This window comes from Atractosteus spatula, chromosome 3 (genome assembly GCF_055471065.1).
Source record: "Atractosteus spatula isolate fAtrSpa1 chromosome 3, fAtrSpa1.hap1, whole genome shotgun sequence".
NCBI lineage: Eukaryota > Metazoa > Chordata > Actinopteri > Semionotiformes > Lepisosteidae > Atractosteus > Atractosteus spatula.
Genome location: NC_142708.1, coordinates 54,105,350 through 54,126,028, shown reverse-complemented (window position 1 = coordinate 54,126,028; position 20,679 = coordinate 54,105,350). Strand labels below are relative to the sequence as shown.

The 20,679-nt window shown below is 38.4% G+C and overlaps 1 protein-coding gene across 3 annotated transcripts in view; it reads right to left on the bottom strand.

The window, feature by feature from the left end:
* kcmf1 (potassium channel modulatory factor 1) overlaps positions 1-20,679 on the bottom strand; it is a 31,413-nt gene that overhangs the window by 9,812 nt on the left and 922 nt on the right. For 2 of the 3 annotated variants that reach the window (XM_088910686.1, XM_088910685.1), the window contains exons 2-3: positions 866-1,033; positions 296-435 (exon numbers count right to left, since the gene is read on the bottom strand). In XM_088910686.1, the coding sequence (XP_088766812.1) occupies positions 296-435; positions 866-1,033 (308 nt within the window). The remainder of the gene's footprint in view (positions 1-295; positions 436-865; positions 1,034-20,679) is intronic. The other variant, XM_088910687.1, reaches the window with a different exon arrangement.

The following is a 20,679-nucleotide window of genomic DNA, read 5'->3' as shown; positions in this document are numbered from 1 at the left end:
CAGTCCATTCGGTTTGGCAGAAAAAATCATGTTGGCAACCCTGGCTACAACATTTAGCTTTGCAAATGTGCTTTCATCTAAGAAGCACAGAATGCTCCCAATTAGTCTCTGTTTATCCAGCTTTTACCTATTAAAAAGTTATTAATAACCTGTAATGAAGTTTAAGAGGGCCATCAAACTGTGCTTCGTAAAAACAAATGAAAATGTAAATGCGAATCATAAAATCAAGTTAATTAAGGCTCTACCTGAAATACTGAACTATTTTAATAATGTTTACTTTGCAGAGGAAACTCACCACTTCTGTTGACGTTTCTGCATGTTCTGAAGTGACGTGTTCTTGTAGGGATGTCTCTGTATAACCCATTTTCCCACAATAAGGACAAGTAAAAGACTGGGGCTGCTCTACTGAGAAAGCTTCCCCACCATAATACAAATCTGCAGGAAGAGAGGAAACTAAAGATAATTAATAATCAGTCTCCTAAATATCCAATCCTAAAAAAACGGGTATTTGGTAACACTGGTAACATTTCGCATGCTACTTGCTAACTGCCACACATTGCTTCAGAAAAGTGAAAAGCCTTTCACTGTTTTAAGCATTTTCCTTACTAGGCTAGGGTACAGTAGACAGCATAAGAGAAAAGGCATCTGCTCTTTACACAAAAAAACAGCCAAGGTCTTAAACATCGGAAGAACAAATATAGTTGTGTTGAATCAGCTGTTGCCATTTCCGGGACAGTGCACATTTTTCAGCCTTTACAAACTTTTTAGATTTTAAATACAAATTATAAGGTCCAAATAAGGTAATGCCATGCTGATGCAGTGCTTACTAAGTGGATATCTGGAGGCAAAACAGCTGGATACCTACCAAAATCTACCCTTGTTAATATACACTGCATGGGATGCTCTGTTGTGTGTCTTGTTGTGGTCGCTCCACTCTCGTAACACGATGCGCACAGGTCGTAGTCGTAGCAGATTAAGCACTTGTATCTCCGACCTCTGAAGTTACCTTTTAAACATGCATCACAGCTGACACCTGCAAAACACAGAATGGGGAAACCCATGAGGACGCAGTTTTAAAATGCCAGCTGCTCAAAATCAACTAGTACAATCCCTCCCGAGCTCCGAATGAACTCTGATCTGAAGCAAGTATGCAACGCAAAAAATTAACTTGAACAGAAAAATAATAATAATAACATCACTTTATTAACCCTTTACAATTTCTTGCATTAGGAATCGTCTTTTCGCATACCCCAGCTTGCTCTCCATGAGACACACGGACACACAGATAGGGAGAGAGCCTGGGGTCAGAGCACAGGGTCTGCCATTGTACGGCGCCCATGGAGCAGTTGGGGTTAAGGGCCTTGCTCAGGGGCCCAACGGAGTAGGATTCCTCTGCCGGCCGCGGGATTTGAACCGGCAACCTTCCAGCCACAAGCGCAGATCCTTAGCCACAGAGCCACCGCTCCGCCCACAAAAACCGGAGTCTTTAGAAAAAAAAAAGCAGACTTAATTGTGTTACGGCCATAGTGACTTTACAAGTTGGCTGCAATTAATTTACATTTCTCTACCCCTCAAAATCTTCAATGGCAGATTTGACAAACTCCTCAGCATGGTAACAGGTGGCCACTCTCCTCTCTCATGGAAATTTCCTTCTCTTGCCATTTCTCACTCAACTACAGTTTTTTTTCTAGGTAAAAATCACAACCTCAATGCTATGGTGGACAAGTTTCATAGAAACGTGTACAGTGAAGCAGCGAAGAAAACCCACAAGTTTTGGAGACGTGTTAGCAAGCACAGTCAAAGCATTAAGGCTGGGGCAAGGACTGGGGAGAACGGTGGCAGACATGTCCAGCAGCTAGAGCCATTCATCTTCTGACATGGTTCAAGCTCCACTGTGAGGCACCACAGAGCCTTACAGTTGTGATACCGGCAACTGAAGAAGTGGCACATCTCTAACAAAGCCCAGCAAGATGCAGGAGGCACCAGATCGCTGATAAATACCCATGTTACCCCCATTAGGGCTCTACATTTCCTCTGCACAAGGAAACAAAAAAAACTATTGATAAATCACCTTTTAATTGATGTTTTTCAATAAACAATCTTGGCCAATCCCAGCAGAACACTTCCAGGAAACCCATTTCCTAAGACTCATGAAGACTTACCAGAAAAGTGATGCAATCACACAGACCAGGACTGCTGTTCTTAACCACAGAAAATTAACAGAGTAAATCTGTTGCTCCCTTGCATAAGGGATTAAATACTCATTTTGTCAGCTCTTCATAACACTACTAAACTTTAGTTCTCTGCGTATATTAAATGTTTACTGTCCTGTAAAGATACTTCCATCCACATTAATATAATTAGCTATATTAACAGAAAATATGAAACAAAAAACATAAGGTCTGATGGTTAAAGATAAAGCTTGGAAGACAAACACCAAATACATTCACACGTCATATAAAACTAAACCACAAGATTGCTTTGTGCATGTCTTAATAAAACCAAAGTATGTGGTTTTGGATACAATGTTTTGGTGTCAATTTGATAAACTTAATCATTCATGATTTAAGTGATTCAGACTGTTGCGTGAGTAAAAAATCACATCATTAGTGAAAGAGTTGAATGGGCACAGATGTTTAGATGATTTAACCTGTTGAATGTCAAGCTTGGTGAACAGAGAAGCAGAGAAAGGAACCGATATAACCTGCTTATCAAGACAACATTGTCTTTGTGCCATCGGCATAGATGTGCCAACATCCCAAGTGGACAACACTGATGTACGTCAGCAAGTGAGAAGCAAGTGTGCAGAATGATATGCTACGTTTTGCAGTAAACAGATCTATCGATGGGGACGTCCAAGTGTGAAGATCTTAGCAGAACTAGTCTAGTCACTAAAAGCCCAAATTGTGGTGACTGACAACAGTCTGACAGCACAGTGCAGTTATGATCCAAATCACTTTGATTCCTGTGGGGTCTGGAAAACTGCCCCTTAGACTGCTCATAGCTCAGCTCAGTGATAGCTTTCTTGGGAGAGAAGAATGTGACAGATATACAGGAAGCTACTTAATTGGCATATGATTGTCTAGGCCCTACGAAGGGAATGCAAATGAATTCCACAAGACACCATTTGAAACGTGGTGCAAAATGAATCAACACTGTGGATGACAAGTTATAATCAATTGATTACAAAATGTTGGTGCACCTGCTACAAAAAGGTCCCCCTTTTCCTAACAACTGAGAATTGGTTGCAGTTGTGACAAGTTATGATCATTTGCGAAAAGATGTGTAATATACCGCGCATTCCTAGGAAATGCTTCAAAACAACGTAAATGTGGACAAGAGTCAAGAAATGTATAAATTAACATCCATCCTTTCCCCCCAATTTATTACAAAAGTATAATGCAGAGTCCTGTCATATTGAGCTAAGCATTTTTTTTTAAATACCCAACAGAAAGGGGTCCACTTGATCCCTGTTTCATTCAATGAGTGACTCTGACATTCTCATAATTAACCACAGAGCTTCACCTGAGCTGGTGTAATTCTGTGGGCAAAGATCCCTACACATCACATTCTCAACTACTCAAGAGTCAAAGAGACGAGATTGGCTTTTTACAGGCTTCCTCATTCACGGAACTAATTGCAGGAAAAAAAATGACACTCTTGTAACTCTGCTTTGGTAAAGTCCCCCAACGCGAAGGTCAACCCAATGACTAAAACAACATTTTCTTTAGTAATGCAGTTTCTCCCGCCCCCGCTATTCTCCATGTACTGCAAGGTCCTCCTGATCCGATTCAAGCATGTTCTGACAGCCCCTGACATGGCTGGAACAGGAGGCTGCTGCGTGAAAGCACAGCTTCCATCAGCCTTGGATGGTTTCAACAGCTGATCAGGTTCCTTTAAAGCAGAGAGTCGACAGCACACGTAGGCACAAGATGGTTATTTCTCAAGAGAGGCCCCCCGGATTCTCCTTGCTTAGAAAGGAAATGCAAAGCTGTGTGGTTCAGTTTCCTGTCACTGCTGCCGAGATGAGAAGAGTTTTAGAGAATACTGTGGTTCAGTAGTGCCCAACAGATGAAGTGCATCACTGCCAGCCCATAAAAACTCAAAAGATCACTCTGTACTATTCACCTGGCTAGACTAAAATCGGGCATGCTTTATAGTATAAACGACTTCATGTGCAAAAGAAATCAGTGTGATGCCCCGAAAAAGCACGATAGTCTATAAGAACATTTAACACAATAAAAACATGTTTAACTTTGTTTTTAACATGTAACAGATAAACATGTTAAAATCTGTTAATCACTACAGATTATGCAATATTAAGTTGGTTCTGACAACTCTAAAAATACAGAAATGCCATTTGATTAATCGTTTAATGATTGAAAATGCATTATTTAGGTCTGTCGCATATTTACATAGGTGTATACATTATCATAGCTTCTAATACACCAGAAAAATTTAAGCAAGTAAAACTTAATAGTTAACTTAATTGTTACAAAAATGCGTTTAAACATCTGCCTCATTATGCACCTCTCAGGAAAAAAAAACATGAATATTTTTAAAAGGATTAAACCACTGGGTGCCAGTCACAGTTTAGGAATATGTAGAACTTTGCTCAGTAGCAAACTGCTGAATATTTTTAAAATTGCTGATGATAAAATGATAAAAGGTAAAAGCACAAGTTATTTATAAACTGAAAATATTATCAAAAACATACAAAAGAAGCAGACCAGGGCGAGTATTTGTGTGGAACAGACCTGGATGAATGTCCATTTTTGAATAACTTTTAGACCCCAAATCTTTCAATCTAAATAAAAGGCTGAGCAGAATATTATAAATGGCTATGCATATAAAATTTTCATTTCTTGTTTCACTGAAAATACCTTGCACAAAACGGATTTCAAAACGGATCAGGGCAGAACTTACTGAAATAAAATGGAAAAGCAAAGCCAAAACTTTGCTTCAAAATACATCAGTTTTAGTTGATTATTAGAATAACACTCTTTTTGAATCTTCAGGAGATAAAAGTTACATATGTAGATCTGCTTTAAATACTCCAAACAGGCTGATTTCAAGCAACACTTGTCCAAGTTCTTTTGTCTAGAGAAGCAAATCCTGTAAGTGCGTGGTTAGGAGCTTGCTGAAAGTAAGATGTAATATGCCTTCTGCTGGAATTTCCCCATCATAAGACAGTTTCTTGGGATGCACAATAAGGCTATTTAAATGATACAAACTGAAGCCTTTTGCATAGTTTCAAAGGAAACTGGATTTAAATTGGCTCTTGAATTCTGGTGATCACAATCTACATTTTGAAGTGATAACAGCATTCTATACGTAAGCCCTAGACAATTCTAGTTTTTTTTCAACCAAATATTCACAGATTAATGAATAAAGGACATACAGCATAAAAATGCTCCATGTTCCATTTTTGACATACGTTAAATACGTACTGTTTTTTTTCATTAAACATATAGATATGCCAACAGTGCAGTAACAATTACAAGAAATATGACAATCCTAAATGGAGAAAACAGTTTTGAAATAAATGATGAGTGAAAGGGTTTGGGTGCCTCAGAAACCAACATCTTTGGCAGAATTCTAAAGTCTGGTAGGGACCTACCAGTGCTCTTATACAACAGTTTATTCAAATCCTGAGCTTTTCTTCTCACTTAAAATTACAGTAAGCCTACACAATTTTGGTGTTCACTACAGATTTTATTAAAAAAATGTTTTGTATATTTTCCTCCTTGCATTATTGACTTGCCAACCAAATGTGATCTATGTACTACACAGAATAGAGACAGGAAATAAAATCTTTTGCAAGATCACTCAGAATGTAAGTTCCAGATTATTATATCATAAACCGGTCACTATTTCAGAGTTTTTAATTGTCATCTCCCATTAAATAGTAATTAGCACACATTTCTTTCAGTAGATCCCAACCAAATACATATTCATTCAGTGTTTAGGATATTTTTTTATTAGTAGTAACTATAACAATATTAAACACCACACACAGTAATCCTATTCTTCTTAACTGCCAGCAAAATTAAATGTTACAAAAAACTTTGCAACAATGTTAAATTGTGAAAAGGCAGGACTGAAATGCAGGTTAAACAGGCTCTGGGATTAGAGATAAGCATCACCTGTGAATTGTGCTTGAGGGACTTATGAGGCAAAACACTCAGCGGCTGTAATATTAAGTGAAAATCTGCCCGCCTAGTTTCATGTTTAGTTGAGCTGTAGTGTTTATAGCAGGGAAATAGAACCAACTTACAGCAAGTTTAAATAAATGTCACGTGATTAAAAATACACTGAAAATACAATGAGTAGTTACATACATTATACAGTGCCTTGCAAAGGTTTTCAATCTATTACCAATAGTTATACTCTTGTGAATCACAAATATTTACAAGTTGCTTCAAATTAGCATTATATTCAAAACTGTCATGTACAAACTGAACACTGTTATTTAACAGTAAAGACACATTACAAAGTGAAATTTACAGATTGTCGAAGAACTGGGTTCCCTTAATTTCCCTCCGTAAATCAGGAGCTGGGAGAAGCAAGTTTGTCAGCAAATGCCACTGGAAATTGTTTCAGATAGATCTGCACAAGCTTTTCCCAGTAGAAGGTGTCCTGTTCACAGATTCGTCCTGGCAAAAACGGTCCAGTTCTGTCAGATCCGTCGGGGATAATAGACCTCAATCTTGGAAGTCTCTAAATTTTCTATTGGATTCAAGTCAGGACTTTGACTGGAGCACTCAAGAACATTCACTTTCTTCTGGTCAAACCACCCATGTGTAGCTGTAGTCTAGTGATCCAGGTCATTGACCTGCTGAAATGTGAATTTTCAATCCACTTTAAGAGGCTTGTGTGACTAAGGCAGGTTTTCTTCTAGGATTCACCTATTCCTAAAGACTAAAGTTTGAAAGAAACACTTTTGTAAGATACTATATAAAATTCTAAAAGAAACACTGATGTAGGTGATCTTCTTTAAAATTTACTTATCAATCTCAATGACAGGAAGTCACTCCAGCATTTCTGTTCAACAGAGAAGGACGCAAAAACAGAAAAGATTGTTTTTTCCAGGTGGCACAGTGGCATGACTGTCAGTGGCGATGCCTTATGGCTCTTGAGACCTGGAGCTTGTTTTGAACTAGGGGTACCTTCTGTGTGGAGCCTGCATACTCGCCTAATGTTCTCATTGGTTTTCTCCAAGTACTCTAGACTCCCTCCACCATCCAAAAACATGCTGGCTAAGCTAACTGATGTCTCTTAACTGTCTTTGTGTGCATGACCTGCAATGGACTGGTGTCCATTGGACTTCTGTCACCCAAGTGGTCTTACATTGTGTCCTGTGCTGCCAGGACAGGCTATACTGCTGTGACCAAAATACATGGCTTTCAGATAAATTGATATATGGACTCACTATCCTAGAACTGCAAACGCAGCCAAAGTGAACCCGAAACACGCTCATGCAGCGTTTTAAAAAAGGCAATAAACTCTCATTCGCATATTTACAGTTGTTAAAATACTGCTTTGAACACTCTGAACCAATCCTGCGGTGTCCAATCCTGCTCCGGCAGGGCAAGTGTCCAGAGATTTTCAAGGACTCTGTAACGCAGCAGCACCTGAAGAGCTGGGAGAAGCTGTTAAAACTGGTTGGGTGATGCCAGAAGCCCATTGGCTTAGAGAGAATTGGAATGAAAACCCACTGTTACGACCCCAAGTGTCTAGGGGTAAAGGGGTGTAACATTTAGGATAATTTTTGGAAGCAGGTGGGTTCTGGTGAGGGACTAGGAAGCGTGATAACAAATGTGGGTGCAAAAGTGATGATTTTAAGTTGAATAAGTGACTGGTAAGACACGATAACACACAGGGGTAAGGAACTAGAGTGGTTCCAAAGAAAAGAAAATAAAGAAAATGGAGCTGGCTAGGAAAGTGAGGGAAAGCTAACCTGACTACAAATAAAAACCCGAAACACACGGTCTTCGGTGTCTTCAACACCCTAGCTAACCTCCACTGACTACCCAAAACCATACAAGACAAACGGCACTCACCCGTACTAAACTAGTGTGACTAATACAAAAATCAACTATGTGTGCAGAACGTACCCAACAACCTAAACTAACCCTTAACGCAAAAGTTCACACAAAAACACAAGTGAACCAGGAATACAAATAAGGGAAAATGAGAGTAATCAATAGGAACAGGGTACAAAAGAACACAAAGGTTGAACATGTAACACGTTAGGGCAAGGTAATGGCAAAACAAGGATAAACACAAACGAAAGTACAAAGAGACGAACAGAAACCAACAAAAGCCGAAACTATACGAAAATACACACACATAGCAAAACAACAAACCAACAAAGCTGAAGCAAAAGCGAAACGAAGCGATAACCAAAGCAAAATGAAGCAAAGCAAAACCAAGCGGGACCGAAGTCAAACGAAAGGCCTCTCCTTCCTGAAAACCTCCAGGTTATATAGTGAATAAGATGCACTCTGATTGGCTGAGAGGCTGATTGATTATGACTTCATACGGAACAGTGGTGTAATGGTGGGCCAATGGGAAGGGAGAACAATCAAAGGTCAGCAGTGTGGAACATAGCAAAAAACACACACAGACCACACACTGGGACGTAACACCCACCAACACACAGCTCCAGGAGCAGGGCTGGACACCTCTACTTTATACCAGCAAAGGTTCTCCTGTAAACTATGAATGCAAATTAGAGAAGAGAAATCTCCAGGGCAACCTAATTTACCACCAAATGGTAGATGGGCTTAATATCATCACACAGACTCACGGTAACAGACACATATGCTTGATTTATCATGCATGTGATCTTCAGATGTCTAACCTAAAGAACCAGAAGGTATCAATATGCTTTCTTCAAATTTGAAAACTTTGCTTTGTAAATGACAAATTCCAGTCTGTTACGTCTCTGTTACATACATAGTAAATGAACTGAATTTGTACATGAAGCATGTCTGAGCACCATGATAACTGCATAAGTAGAACTGACTCTTAAATTACTCCCCTTAATTCTATTTAAACTGTTAGAAATTGCAACGGATTTTCCAGATTCCATCACATGTTCAGTGTGGCATTCAGGTTTCTTCCCATATGTTCACATTTCAAGGAAATGAAGTTGCCAGAACATTTATGTCCAAACCACCTATTATAAGGAAACGCAGGTGGTCATTATAATACAAAAAGGTGAAACTGCCAATTCTACCGAGTGGGTTGAAACAGATCTCAGCTAAAGTGACTTGGCCATCATTTAATGTTTCTCTTGGGAGGCCTGGGGATTTTCACAGCACTGCCAACTCCAGTCACCGAGAAACTATTCCTTTTATTCTTCTAAAAAACAAATAAAACAGATTCTTTGCAAAAAGGAAGCTAGGAAGTAACTGACGCCACTTACATTTGGCGAAGGTTTAAATTAGTCATTCTTTAAATCTCTAAAATTCTCTTTAAAATGTCATTAGCGTAGTAGGTGGGACTTGAGCACAGTCCTACCACAGCTGTCAGTGCTGTTCTGCAACTTTAGTTCTCTCTCACAACAGGCTATAAAATATTTGATTATGCTGGAACTAAACCAGCAAAGACTTACCTCTGAAAACATTCAAGGTTTATTTATTGTAGGATCCTTCAATAGCAAGGAGTATTGCATGTTTTCACATTTAGAGCACTGAAAGGGCATGGAAAAGCAAAACAGATACACTTGTGTGGAGTTTCTATTTGGTAACTTGACGTTTTAACATTTAACGTGAGCTTGTGATTAGGTTTTTAACAGGTTTCACCAGAAAAGGTAATGGAAAACAGAAAAGAACCTATCAGCATAATAAACAACAAAGAAGGATCTTTCAGGAATTATGACAACCATACTAAAAACATAACCCTCTTAGGGCTTATGTCAGATTTGAGCTGGGCAAGCTCAGTGTAATTATTTTGTCAAAACAAGCATCCTGTTTGCCCAAATAAGCAAGTTGATAAATGAGTCAATATCAGCATCTCATCGGCAATGCCGGCCTGTTCCTCAAATACACATTGTGGGTACCCAGTTAAGTACTAAAGGCATCTGCTTAGAAGGCAAGCTGGGCCATGTAGCCCAGAGATTGAAGGTTTAAGCCCTGGTGAGGCTATGAGCATCTAGCAATCGACAAGGTGGGCCAAATGGCCTCCTCTCACTGTGACCTTTCTTATAGTCTTGTGCTACAGTATGGCAGTACTGCCCAGTGCCTCCTTAATTTCTTCCAACACAATGAGAACTCGCCAGCTTTAACTAACAACTGATTCATATCTATAACACTGTGTTCTAGTTCTTTAAGTCCACATTTTAATTTAAGTGACCATTCCAATTATCATGAGTGACACACCTTGTTAAACGACATTTGACAAAGTATAAACCAATGTGCAACTACGATAACATTAATAATCAAGCAGTACATAGTAGTACAGATACACTCATGCTAATACGTTTAAAGTAAGGGGGCAAATAGCATGGACAGTAGCTTAAGATGAGTTCAGCATCTAAGGTGCATAGCTTCCTCAAATCCAGCATCTGAGAGCAAACCTCGCTGAAGCCACAGAAGCAAGCGACAGAAAACAGACAGGTGATCAACCGTGCACTACTATCGCAGAATTTACACTTTGGTCCAAGAGCAGGAGCTTGAAGCGACGAAGAAGGGGACTAAGCTGACAGCTCAATACAGAACGCTGCAAGGTGCAGCAAAATGTCGAGTTTCAAAAGAGTTCTTAACGCTACTAAGTAGACATACTCATTTTTTTGAATTCAGGTGCAGTGCCTTCCAAAGATGTAAACATTACTCCTGGGTATTTCTGTCAATTATGGAAGAAAAGCAGACGGACCCATTTTCAAACCAAGCGATGAAGGAAGATAATGAAGAAAGGGCATGCTCCAGCTGAAGCTCACTGCACAAACAAAAGCAAGTCATATCTTCCTGAAACATGTGAAGACAGCGCAGGGCTTTAAATCCACTAAACTGTGGCACAACAAACGCCACAAATCAATAAATTGGAATTCAATCTGACCTTTTCCAAATGTGATTCTTCTTTGAAAAATGCTTACAAATGTATTGATACCGAGACTTTAGAAAATAAATTTAACTGTCATACATTTTAGTATTCGCAATCTAACAATTTCATCTCAAATCCCTGCTTGGGACTATAAACAATTTTTTTTTTTAATGTTAAAGAAGGGTTTTCCTATAGTGAACAGGCCAGGTCCTCATTGGACTGGTAAACCCCGTATTCAACCTTTTTTGGTTAGTTTCAACCATTACATAGGGATTTAAATATCTAATAAATAGTGTACATTGTATTAAACCATGATGTTCACTTTCAAATTTGCCATTTACTAAAAAATGTAGAAGTCATAGGACGAAACAGACACCAAATTTGTCGACGTGCATTGTGGAAACAGATCACAAGCATCTGCGGATATTTCACTGAATTGTTCTAAAGCTTGGAAGGGAATGATAAAAACAAATATGCCTCACAGTGCCTGCAAAGATTATGCCAAAATAAATACCTAGAAATACAGCAAGTGGAAGCAGGCAGGAAACACCTCAACACAGATGTAAGGTACATAGCTGTGTTATTGTGTAATGCTGGAATATTACTATATATAGCAATATATATTAAAAACATGTATACATATTGAATACTGCTGTAATGTTTGTGATACACTTCCCAGTGATATGGCAATCTGGCTCATAATCGATAAGCTAGTAGTGGCAAGGCTCCGACATTTTCACTTTGTACTTTTCCTTTGAGAAAAGATCATTCAAGCATCTACATCATCCTGCTCCCATCTTGAGTGCATGAAGGCATTCAGAGTGCTCTCACAAAAAAAAATAACTTGCGAACAATATTAAAACATCACTGGAACAAAGGCCCCAGATGTCAGAAGGCAAGGCTCACTCCTCAATAGCTCTCCAGTAAAAATAGCTTTAACAAGTCCAACTAGAAATTCCTGGCAAATGGAAGCCTTATTGTGTACAGTCTCCACTGTATCAACAGTGGTTAGCCGGTGAGAACAATCAAAATAAGTATTCAATGACTGGTACCAACATGGTATTCACCTTTGTTGGAGGGTGGTAATAAAGACAGCAGCTACATATCTGTTTGGTCTCCTGGGGAATAAAGTTAAGTGTCTTTTAAAGTGAATGACTTATTTAAATAAAGTGAGTGTATGCACACCAGAATAAGCCAACACATCATCATGTATATATAAATAATTACAAACTACATGATGATTACTCATCAATACAAATAAACTCATCAATACAAATAAACGTCAATAGTTGTACCTTGTTTAATATATGTTTCCAAGAAACGCTGCCAATGATCGGCGAATATCTCTGGGGGACAATCTGGCGAAACTGGGACGAAGATCTGCTGTAAGATGAACCCAGCTGTCACAGCTAACGGCGATTTTTCTTTCTTTAGTCAAGTCAACACAGTTTATAACATCATAACACTACAGGTGGTATAACACTGCTACTGCTGCTTAGGTAGGACTTACATGGGCAGTGCACGCATACACAGAAATGATTCCCCACAACGGACGCAGAATGTTCTGCACCGGAAGGGCTGGAGGTGGAAAAGTCAGCACGTGGACTGCATCTCCCTGCTCCAACACCTTCAGCTGACGCTGCTGCACTGTTCTTTTTTCCCAGTTCCCCTTACTGTGTCCTAAATTATAGAATTAAAATGTGAGAATTCATTGTTTGAGTGCTGTCACAAACACGGTGATGCCAATTAAGCAACCATTATACATTCATACCACAGTGTTGATGTCCAAAATAGAAAACCACCACTAAAATAGCAGTTTTGTTTAAGACGACCAACAAGAAGAAGAGGGTATCATTTACAAACTAAAATTACGTATTAATACTGTTTTTGTAATAAAGATGGAGCAGGAGGCGTTTTGCATCACAGGCTCTGACGCACTTTCAATGGAAAGAAATACTATACTGAAGCTGTACATCACGTCGATATTAAAAAATAATGTTACCTGGAAAGAAAAGCTATGAAGGCTTATTCCTTCATGTTTTGTGTAAGAAAACCAGGAAAGCAGGGGAACTGCATGCTAGCATACTTGTGCACTAAAACACACAGTTGAGAATCTATACAAAATTAACATGTGCATAGAAAAAGGGTCCCATCATTTTCTTATCCCTTTCTGATGTACCTGCTTTAACTGATGTAAGCAAACTATTTAATAATCATTATTAATAATTAATTGCATATATATACCCAAGGATCTCAATTTGCTTTACACATAGGAAGAAGACCCACTTCAACCATTACTGAAAAACAGTACCACCCAAGTATTTACCAGCACAGCCGTTCAGGTAGAGAGGTAAGAAACTGCTTCACCAATAATGGGAACTTTAGGTAAGTCAGATTATTAAGTCCAAAATGGAATTTAGTCCGTTACCACACCTAATATTGTGAAAGGTACGACAGGATTTTTAATCACCGCGTAGTCAGGACATCAATTTAACATTTCAAAGGAGAGCTCCTTCATAACTCTTATTTAACAGTGGTGCATTTCAATGTCTTTGCTGTTGACGCATCAGGAATGCTTTTTGAGAAGAGTTCTCATGCAGGTTCTCATGTTAAATTATACAGCGAATCAAAAAAATGAATTAATGGATTCTGGATGTGATTAAACATTTTTGGTATCAAACATTTGATAGAAATTACTGTTATATTAGCACTACATCACCTCAATTGCGTGTGTTGATTGGGCACAGGCATGAGATGTTTAACCAACCATAAAGCAATCAACTTAAACTCAGAGAGGAACCAATATAGTCACTTATCAAGAGGATAAGATGGACAAGTGTCTTCATGCCATTGGTATGTTGGAGGCTGGACTAAGCAAACTCAGTTCTCTCAGCAGTGGAGCCAAATCCTCTTTAATGATGAGCAAAGGTTTTGTGCAGACCACCCTGATGGTCAACAGCGAGCATGGCAGAAAGTGTGGCACAGGCAATAGCTAATCTTACGAACTGATGGGGGGGGTCAGAGTGTGATGGTCAGTGTCTACTTGCTATAGGACTTCCATTCGGAAGGACCAGTATCAATCAGACTGCATGGAGCAACACTGGAAAAAAGTCCTGGGACCTGCAATCCCAGTTTCTCCTCCTGATGTGACAACACATGTCCTTGTGCTGCTCAGGCAACAGTGTCTTTCTCGAAGGAAGAGAGGGAGTTATTCGCCACTCGCGAGCATCGGAACGGGGCAGGATCACAGAAGACTGCGTCTGCTGCCCAACACAAAGCATGTGTCACAGCTACACAGCTTGCATCACTTTCAGCGCTGGCCACACAAGCTAGCAGACTGTGACTTTCACAAACAGACCTCCTGTTGATCAACACTGTCGATGGCAAATGCTAATCAGCACAATCAAGTTACTTGTGTCATGTCTGTTCATTAAAATGTCAGTGCACTTACTACAAAAAAACTGAAATGTTCCCGATAAACTACAGGTTTGTTTCAGTTGGGATTTGTGATCATGTCTGATAAAATGTGTATAATACATTGTACATTCCACTGAAAAAATTCAAAACAAAGTGAATGTGGACAAGACTCAAGTATAAATTCATTTCCTTTTCCCAAATTAATGCAAAAGTATAATGCAGAGCCCTGCACTGGGGTGACAGACTTTTATTGCATATAACACCAACACTGATATTGCATTTGTAATCACTTTACTGGCAATTCTACTGACCTTAAGGCTTATTATAAAAAAGTATATTGTGTTTTATAACATTACATAATCATAACCTTAAAGTATTTTTGAAAATGTCACATTGCAATAAGAGAATTTTTAACTTCACAGAAACAGAATCCTTATCCATATTGGATTTAAATTGCTTTTGGTTTCTTTATGCATTCATTAAACATTAATCAATGCGAGAAATTGGTACGCCTTAACTGAAATTAACTGTCCAGACAAAACACTCCTCAAAATTAAAAAGATTTAACACTGATTGTAGGGACACAGGTACATGAAGGTCACATGATAAATATGACATATGTATTTGATTTTTTTTTGCGTTTTCTAGTCTTTCTAGTAGATCACACCTCAAACTCTTAACTGCCAACAAGTTAATAGCAAAGTCAAGCAAGGCATATCTGCACAGGGGTAGAAGCTAGGGTACTATTACAGTAAATTAAAAAACACAAGTATATGTATTAAAGTTCTAGAATAAGAAATAAACACCATTAGATATGCAGCAATTTTTCACTGGGAGAGGAGCTTCAATGGGATTAAGCATTAAGACGGAAGACTTGTTCCACAGCTTTCCTCATAATTCAATTAAATATGCTGATGAGACAGCTCAGAAGAATGACGAGCTTTACCCATCTTGAGGAGGATGATCAAGTTATATCTGCTTTCCTTTGAAAAAAAACTGTCAGTCAATGATACATGGAAAAGGGTTAGATAACGTCAGAAATGTATAGTGTATAGGCGTCTACATCCTGCGGAATACACAGGCTTAAAAGAAGCCTTTATGATCCAACTACGTATAATTCCATTTAGAACAAAAGTTGGCAAATAATCCAGTAACATTCGTGCTATAATAGTCATCTAATTAGATCACTTCCCTGAGGTGAAAAATCTGCTCCAGGAACTTGAGAGGAAACGAGGCATCTACTAGAAAGGGTTTATTTAATCGGCAACTACAATCTAGTGTATGTCTTTCACTGCACACCAAGTACGGGACCTACCAAAAAAACTTGCGATCTATTCTGTAGCAGAAGCAGGGGAAATGCGAAGAAAGTGTGGCAAAAATGTTAATGTTAAGTGCAGACCGCACTGACATTTGTGTCGGACCTTGCAACAGTAACAAGAACCAGAACCTGTGGGTGGAGCCCAGTAGATTAATGAACCAAATGAGGCGCACACAGCCCACAGCTTCTCCCAGATCCTAACTAGAAAGCAGATGAAATGGTTCTGCACAGGCAGGATCGGAACAATGTGGTAGTCATCAACATATCATTTCTAACAATTGGTGAAGAATAGCATTTAAAAACGTCTCTCCTCATTAGACCACGCAACAGAGCTCTCTAGAGAACTGCAGCAACCTCAAAATAAGAGCTCAGAACTCAGGCTTTTAAAAGCTTCTAAAGCAAGAAACAAGAAAGAAAAGCTTGTTTTGCGAGACTAACCCTGAGAAAATGAAAAGGGAGATGGGCCAAACGGACATGAAATGTGGACATTTAAACCATGATCCTCTGGGCCAACAACAGCAACAGTGTCGTTATGAAGCTGCCGGAGGATACACAAATACTAACACTACAAACGTATCAAATTGCTGTTGGATCACACTTTTTCCTGTTGCTCAGACCTCTTTGTTTGCAACTCCTTGGTCTTAGTAACCAGTAAATTTCAGCAAGCATTTCAGTGTAGTTGCACAGTCCCAGTCATTGAATGTGGTGGCAGAGGAACCAGGGGACTGGGGGGTGTACAGGTCAACACAGAGCTGTCTGTTTCTGTGTGAGAAGATCCAGAGAGCTCCACAACATGACTGAGCAAGGTTCTTAATTTGATGCTTTCTCAACACTGTTCCAGCAATTCACTGTATTGGATTGTGGAGTGCCATACAGTATATACTGCCAGGACATACCACACAAGAAACCACAGTGCTTCAGTCAGCTGACCTCTCCCGTGCCCAATTTAACATCTATTAAAGATGTTAATCTGCAGCAAAAGTGCCATTAAATGTTTCACAAAAAGCAGAACTACAAATAAAACTCAATGAGAAAGGGAACATGACAGAGTGCACCACCGCCATGCAAAATGTTTACAGTGTTCCCTGCAACACTGCAGCAGTCATTAAAAAGCCATAAAGAATTTTACACACTCTTGATTTTTACTGAAGTTGAAATACACCTAGATCATTTCCTTTTACTGCCTTCCACTTAAATTAAAATCACTGGCTTCATTAGTGGGACACAGACTAGATACTGTACAAGTATGTCAAACACTTGTTCGCACGTTTTTGGGTACTTTTGGAATAAAAAAAGAGAACTCTTTACTTCTACAAATAGATGGAATAACAACTAAAATTCAAGCAATTAAATGACAAAGCTGATTTCTGGGTTGAAAAGGTTTTATGAAGAAATGCTTCCACGGCTTAAAATGTATGCCACAGAACTCTACAACCTTTTCTGAGATAAAATTGACCAAAATAAGACCAAAACTGACCCATTTTAATAATAAGCACAATTACTAGCCTACTGAGATGTAGGTAACCAAGAACGTTTTAAAAAAGCAAAGTCTAACTGCTTCAGAGATCTGGAAGAACTCTAGGCTTCTGAGTTTGTTCCCAAACTTACAAACTAGCCATGCAGGTTTTAAAGACCCAGTACCAATGTCACTTCAAACAAATAATAATTCAATTAAGCAATTAAAGACTCAGAAGATGTTGCAAGAACTACCAGCTATGGAACTATAGCTAAGCTTGGCTGGAACATCAACATAAAAAAATCCAGGGTGTATAGCCTACCCTTAAGACAACAACAAAGAACACATGGATAAGTTTAATGCAGAATTTTAATTGCTCCCAAGTAGCATGGCTGTGCCTGCATCACAGGGTGGGCCTGCTTTAGCTATTCTGACATGAAACATTCCTGAAGAAAAGAAATTCAGCTAAGTACCAAGATTCACACAGAAACGATACTTTACGGTTTTGGGTTACTGGGCAGTGCTCCACTACTTAGCATGGCATCTATCCAGTCTCTGTGCAACCTACCCTAGACTTTGTTTTGCTCAATAATACTGCTTTAATACACTATCGTAGTAATTTTGCTTGATATTAAATCGAAATGTTATTGGCACAATTATTTGAAAACATACAATGGTTTTTCAGTCTAGAATAATTTGCAATTTCTGAAAACCGTGCTGAATGAACGTTCAAGCTGATATATATAAAATTGATCACCTCTTAATATCTTCAACAATGTACAAAAATCACAAAAATAAAACTTGAGGAGATGAATCACACTGTTCTCTTGTAGACGTTATGAGACAAAGATAGGAAATGTGCATGACAGATCTTTAACTCATCCTTTATACAATTAACAAGTAAATTTGTATTGTGACTGCAAAACACAGCCAACTGAAGATGATGCTTTTAAAACCTGAAAAGAATGTTCAACCCGTCCTAGAAAAAGCTATTAAGAAAAAAAATGTAAAGCACTTGACTATCAGCTGGAATTACTACAAATTAAGCGCATGCTATTCAAAGACTGAATGTTTTCTAAGGACTATATTTTTTTACAACTAAGCTATTTTTTACTTTGTCTAAATTTAAAATATATACCATATTTCAGTAAACTGAGAGGCATGTGTGAATGTTCGAGGAAAAATACTAAAAGTGTTCAATTAACTTCACTTAAAGACAGCCAGTGAACGTATAGGATACCATGTGTTTTGATGCAAAGTTGGACAAATCCTCTGTAGTATTAGAAAGACAATTACAGATTTATTTTGACAGTAAAACATTAAACTTTGCTTCATTCATCAATGCACAATCATCCTGAACTATGTAATATGATACTGAACCCAGTTCTTAAAAGTATTTAAACACATACAAAAAATGTGGCTTTTGGACATCGATAACTCCAATAACTCATTTATAAAGCTACTACCCAACAATTAAAGTGTACACAATCACCAGCATCAGAAAAGCATAACAAGAAAGCAAGCTCCCACACCTCTTCAGTAAGATATCTAAATAATATATACACTAAGTAGTAAAAAGCACAAAAAAGTAACTGACAACCCATATAATTTTAGTACAACTTGGGAACAAGTTGCAATAAATCAGGCCTGGAGAAAAACAAAAAGAATTCTAAAATCAGCCTGGCACTTCGATGTATTCCTTCTTCCAGCATTTAAAAGCACCCTTTCATGTTGTCTTCACAGAAATGTTGGCAAAAGTGTCGCATTTCTTGCCTTTCCAGATATTCTTCCCCAATAGTCAGAATCAAATACACTCCTTAGTTGAATTTAAGAAAGCACTGACATAAAAGCAAAGGAATGTTTACTGTGACAAACACAACAACAAATCTACCACAGATACAGAATGCTGTTCAGGACCATAATAGTTACGTTTGTGATGAAAGAGCTGTGAGCTAGCAAAGTTAGGATTTTATTAAAACCAGTTTCAGAAACCAGACCTCCTTCCAGAAAGCTGCAATGGAATTGGACGTTTCAAGCATTGCAATAGGGATGAGACTATTATTTTAGAATATCTTTCCACTTTCACAACATTTGTGCTTTGGGCCATATTGCACTGAAAACAAGCAAACAAGCTCAGACTTAGCTTGTGTCCTTTATAAAAGGGGTTAAATTACAGTACTTATTTCTACATCTCTACCACTGTCCCTATTGGGGTTTTTTTTGCATCACAACCCACATATCTTCTACAGTGGTTGATCACTCTGACTAAGGTCTGCAAGTCATCGTTTCATGGTAAACAGTTCTATTTACCCAAAATCTGAAAGAGAAAAAATTCAGTAATGAGGCAAATTAAGTAGATTAACGAAGCAGAGATTATTGGAAGAAGAACTCCTTCAAAAATGTGGAAGGGATTCAATCTTTAATATAACGGAAGTTCAGTAAAAACCTGGGTTAAACTTAAATTCACTAATTTCAGAGAATCCTGGTGAACACAAAATCTTAATCAGTTTAGTAGATCTGTAATTTAGTCAAATCTATAATTAAAGACAAATTGTGCAGCTGAGTCATTCAATCGTAATGGCCAATGCCTCCTGTAATTCCTTGATTTAAGGTGCACAGATAAAGATGGTCTGAATACCAAATTAAATACCAGTTGGGTGTTTTCACATCAAGTGGAGTCTTTTTCATTCATAAATTACCACTTTCAAACTATACATAAGCAAAGCAGCAGTCTAAACCCAGGATCAATGCTTATTAACTTTTAATGTCACCCATCGCACTGAGGCTGGTAAAAAAAGAACTCTGAACAACTTGATCAACTCTTTGCTTTTCTGGATTAAGCAAAAACCGTTCACTGATGTGGCTCATGCAGTTCTTCAGAAACCATATACATGTGCAAACGCTGGATTTCGGTTGCAAACACGCCTACCCCGCAGATACATCTAGGTCTCTCCCACCACCCAGTCTTCCTAATATTTCATAGCATGAAACAGCACTGCACACACACACACGAAACGCTGAATAACCGGAACTACATTCATTAAGATTTATTTTTTCAGATTTGGCTAAGGTTTAAACGCAGATTCCTCCTTGTGAGCTACGATTTACTGTAACATGCTTAGTAATATATAATTCCTCTTCCCCCAAAAGTTACCTTGCAATATCACAGCGATTATAAACTATCAGTATCGTCAGTGCAACTCCAGAAATAAATAATGTTTAAGGGAGCTTATGATTTTGAGAAAGGCAAAGGATTCAGATGGTAGCAAACTGCTTGTACAGCTGATTATGTAACAAGACAGCCAATACCTAAATTAAAAACTCATCTGATACGCATATTACTTGTGAAGTACATATATATAAACATGTCGATGCGCTATTAACTCTTAAACGAAATTCACCTTTTCTTGATACGTAATCAGTAAATATCGACAGCCTA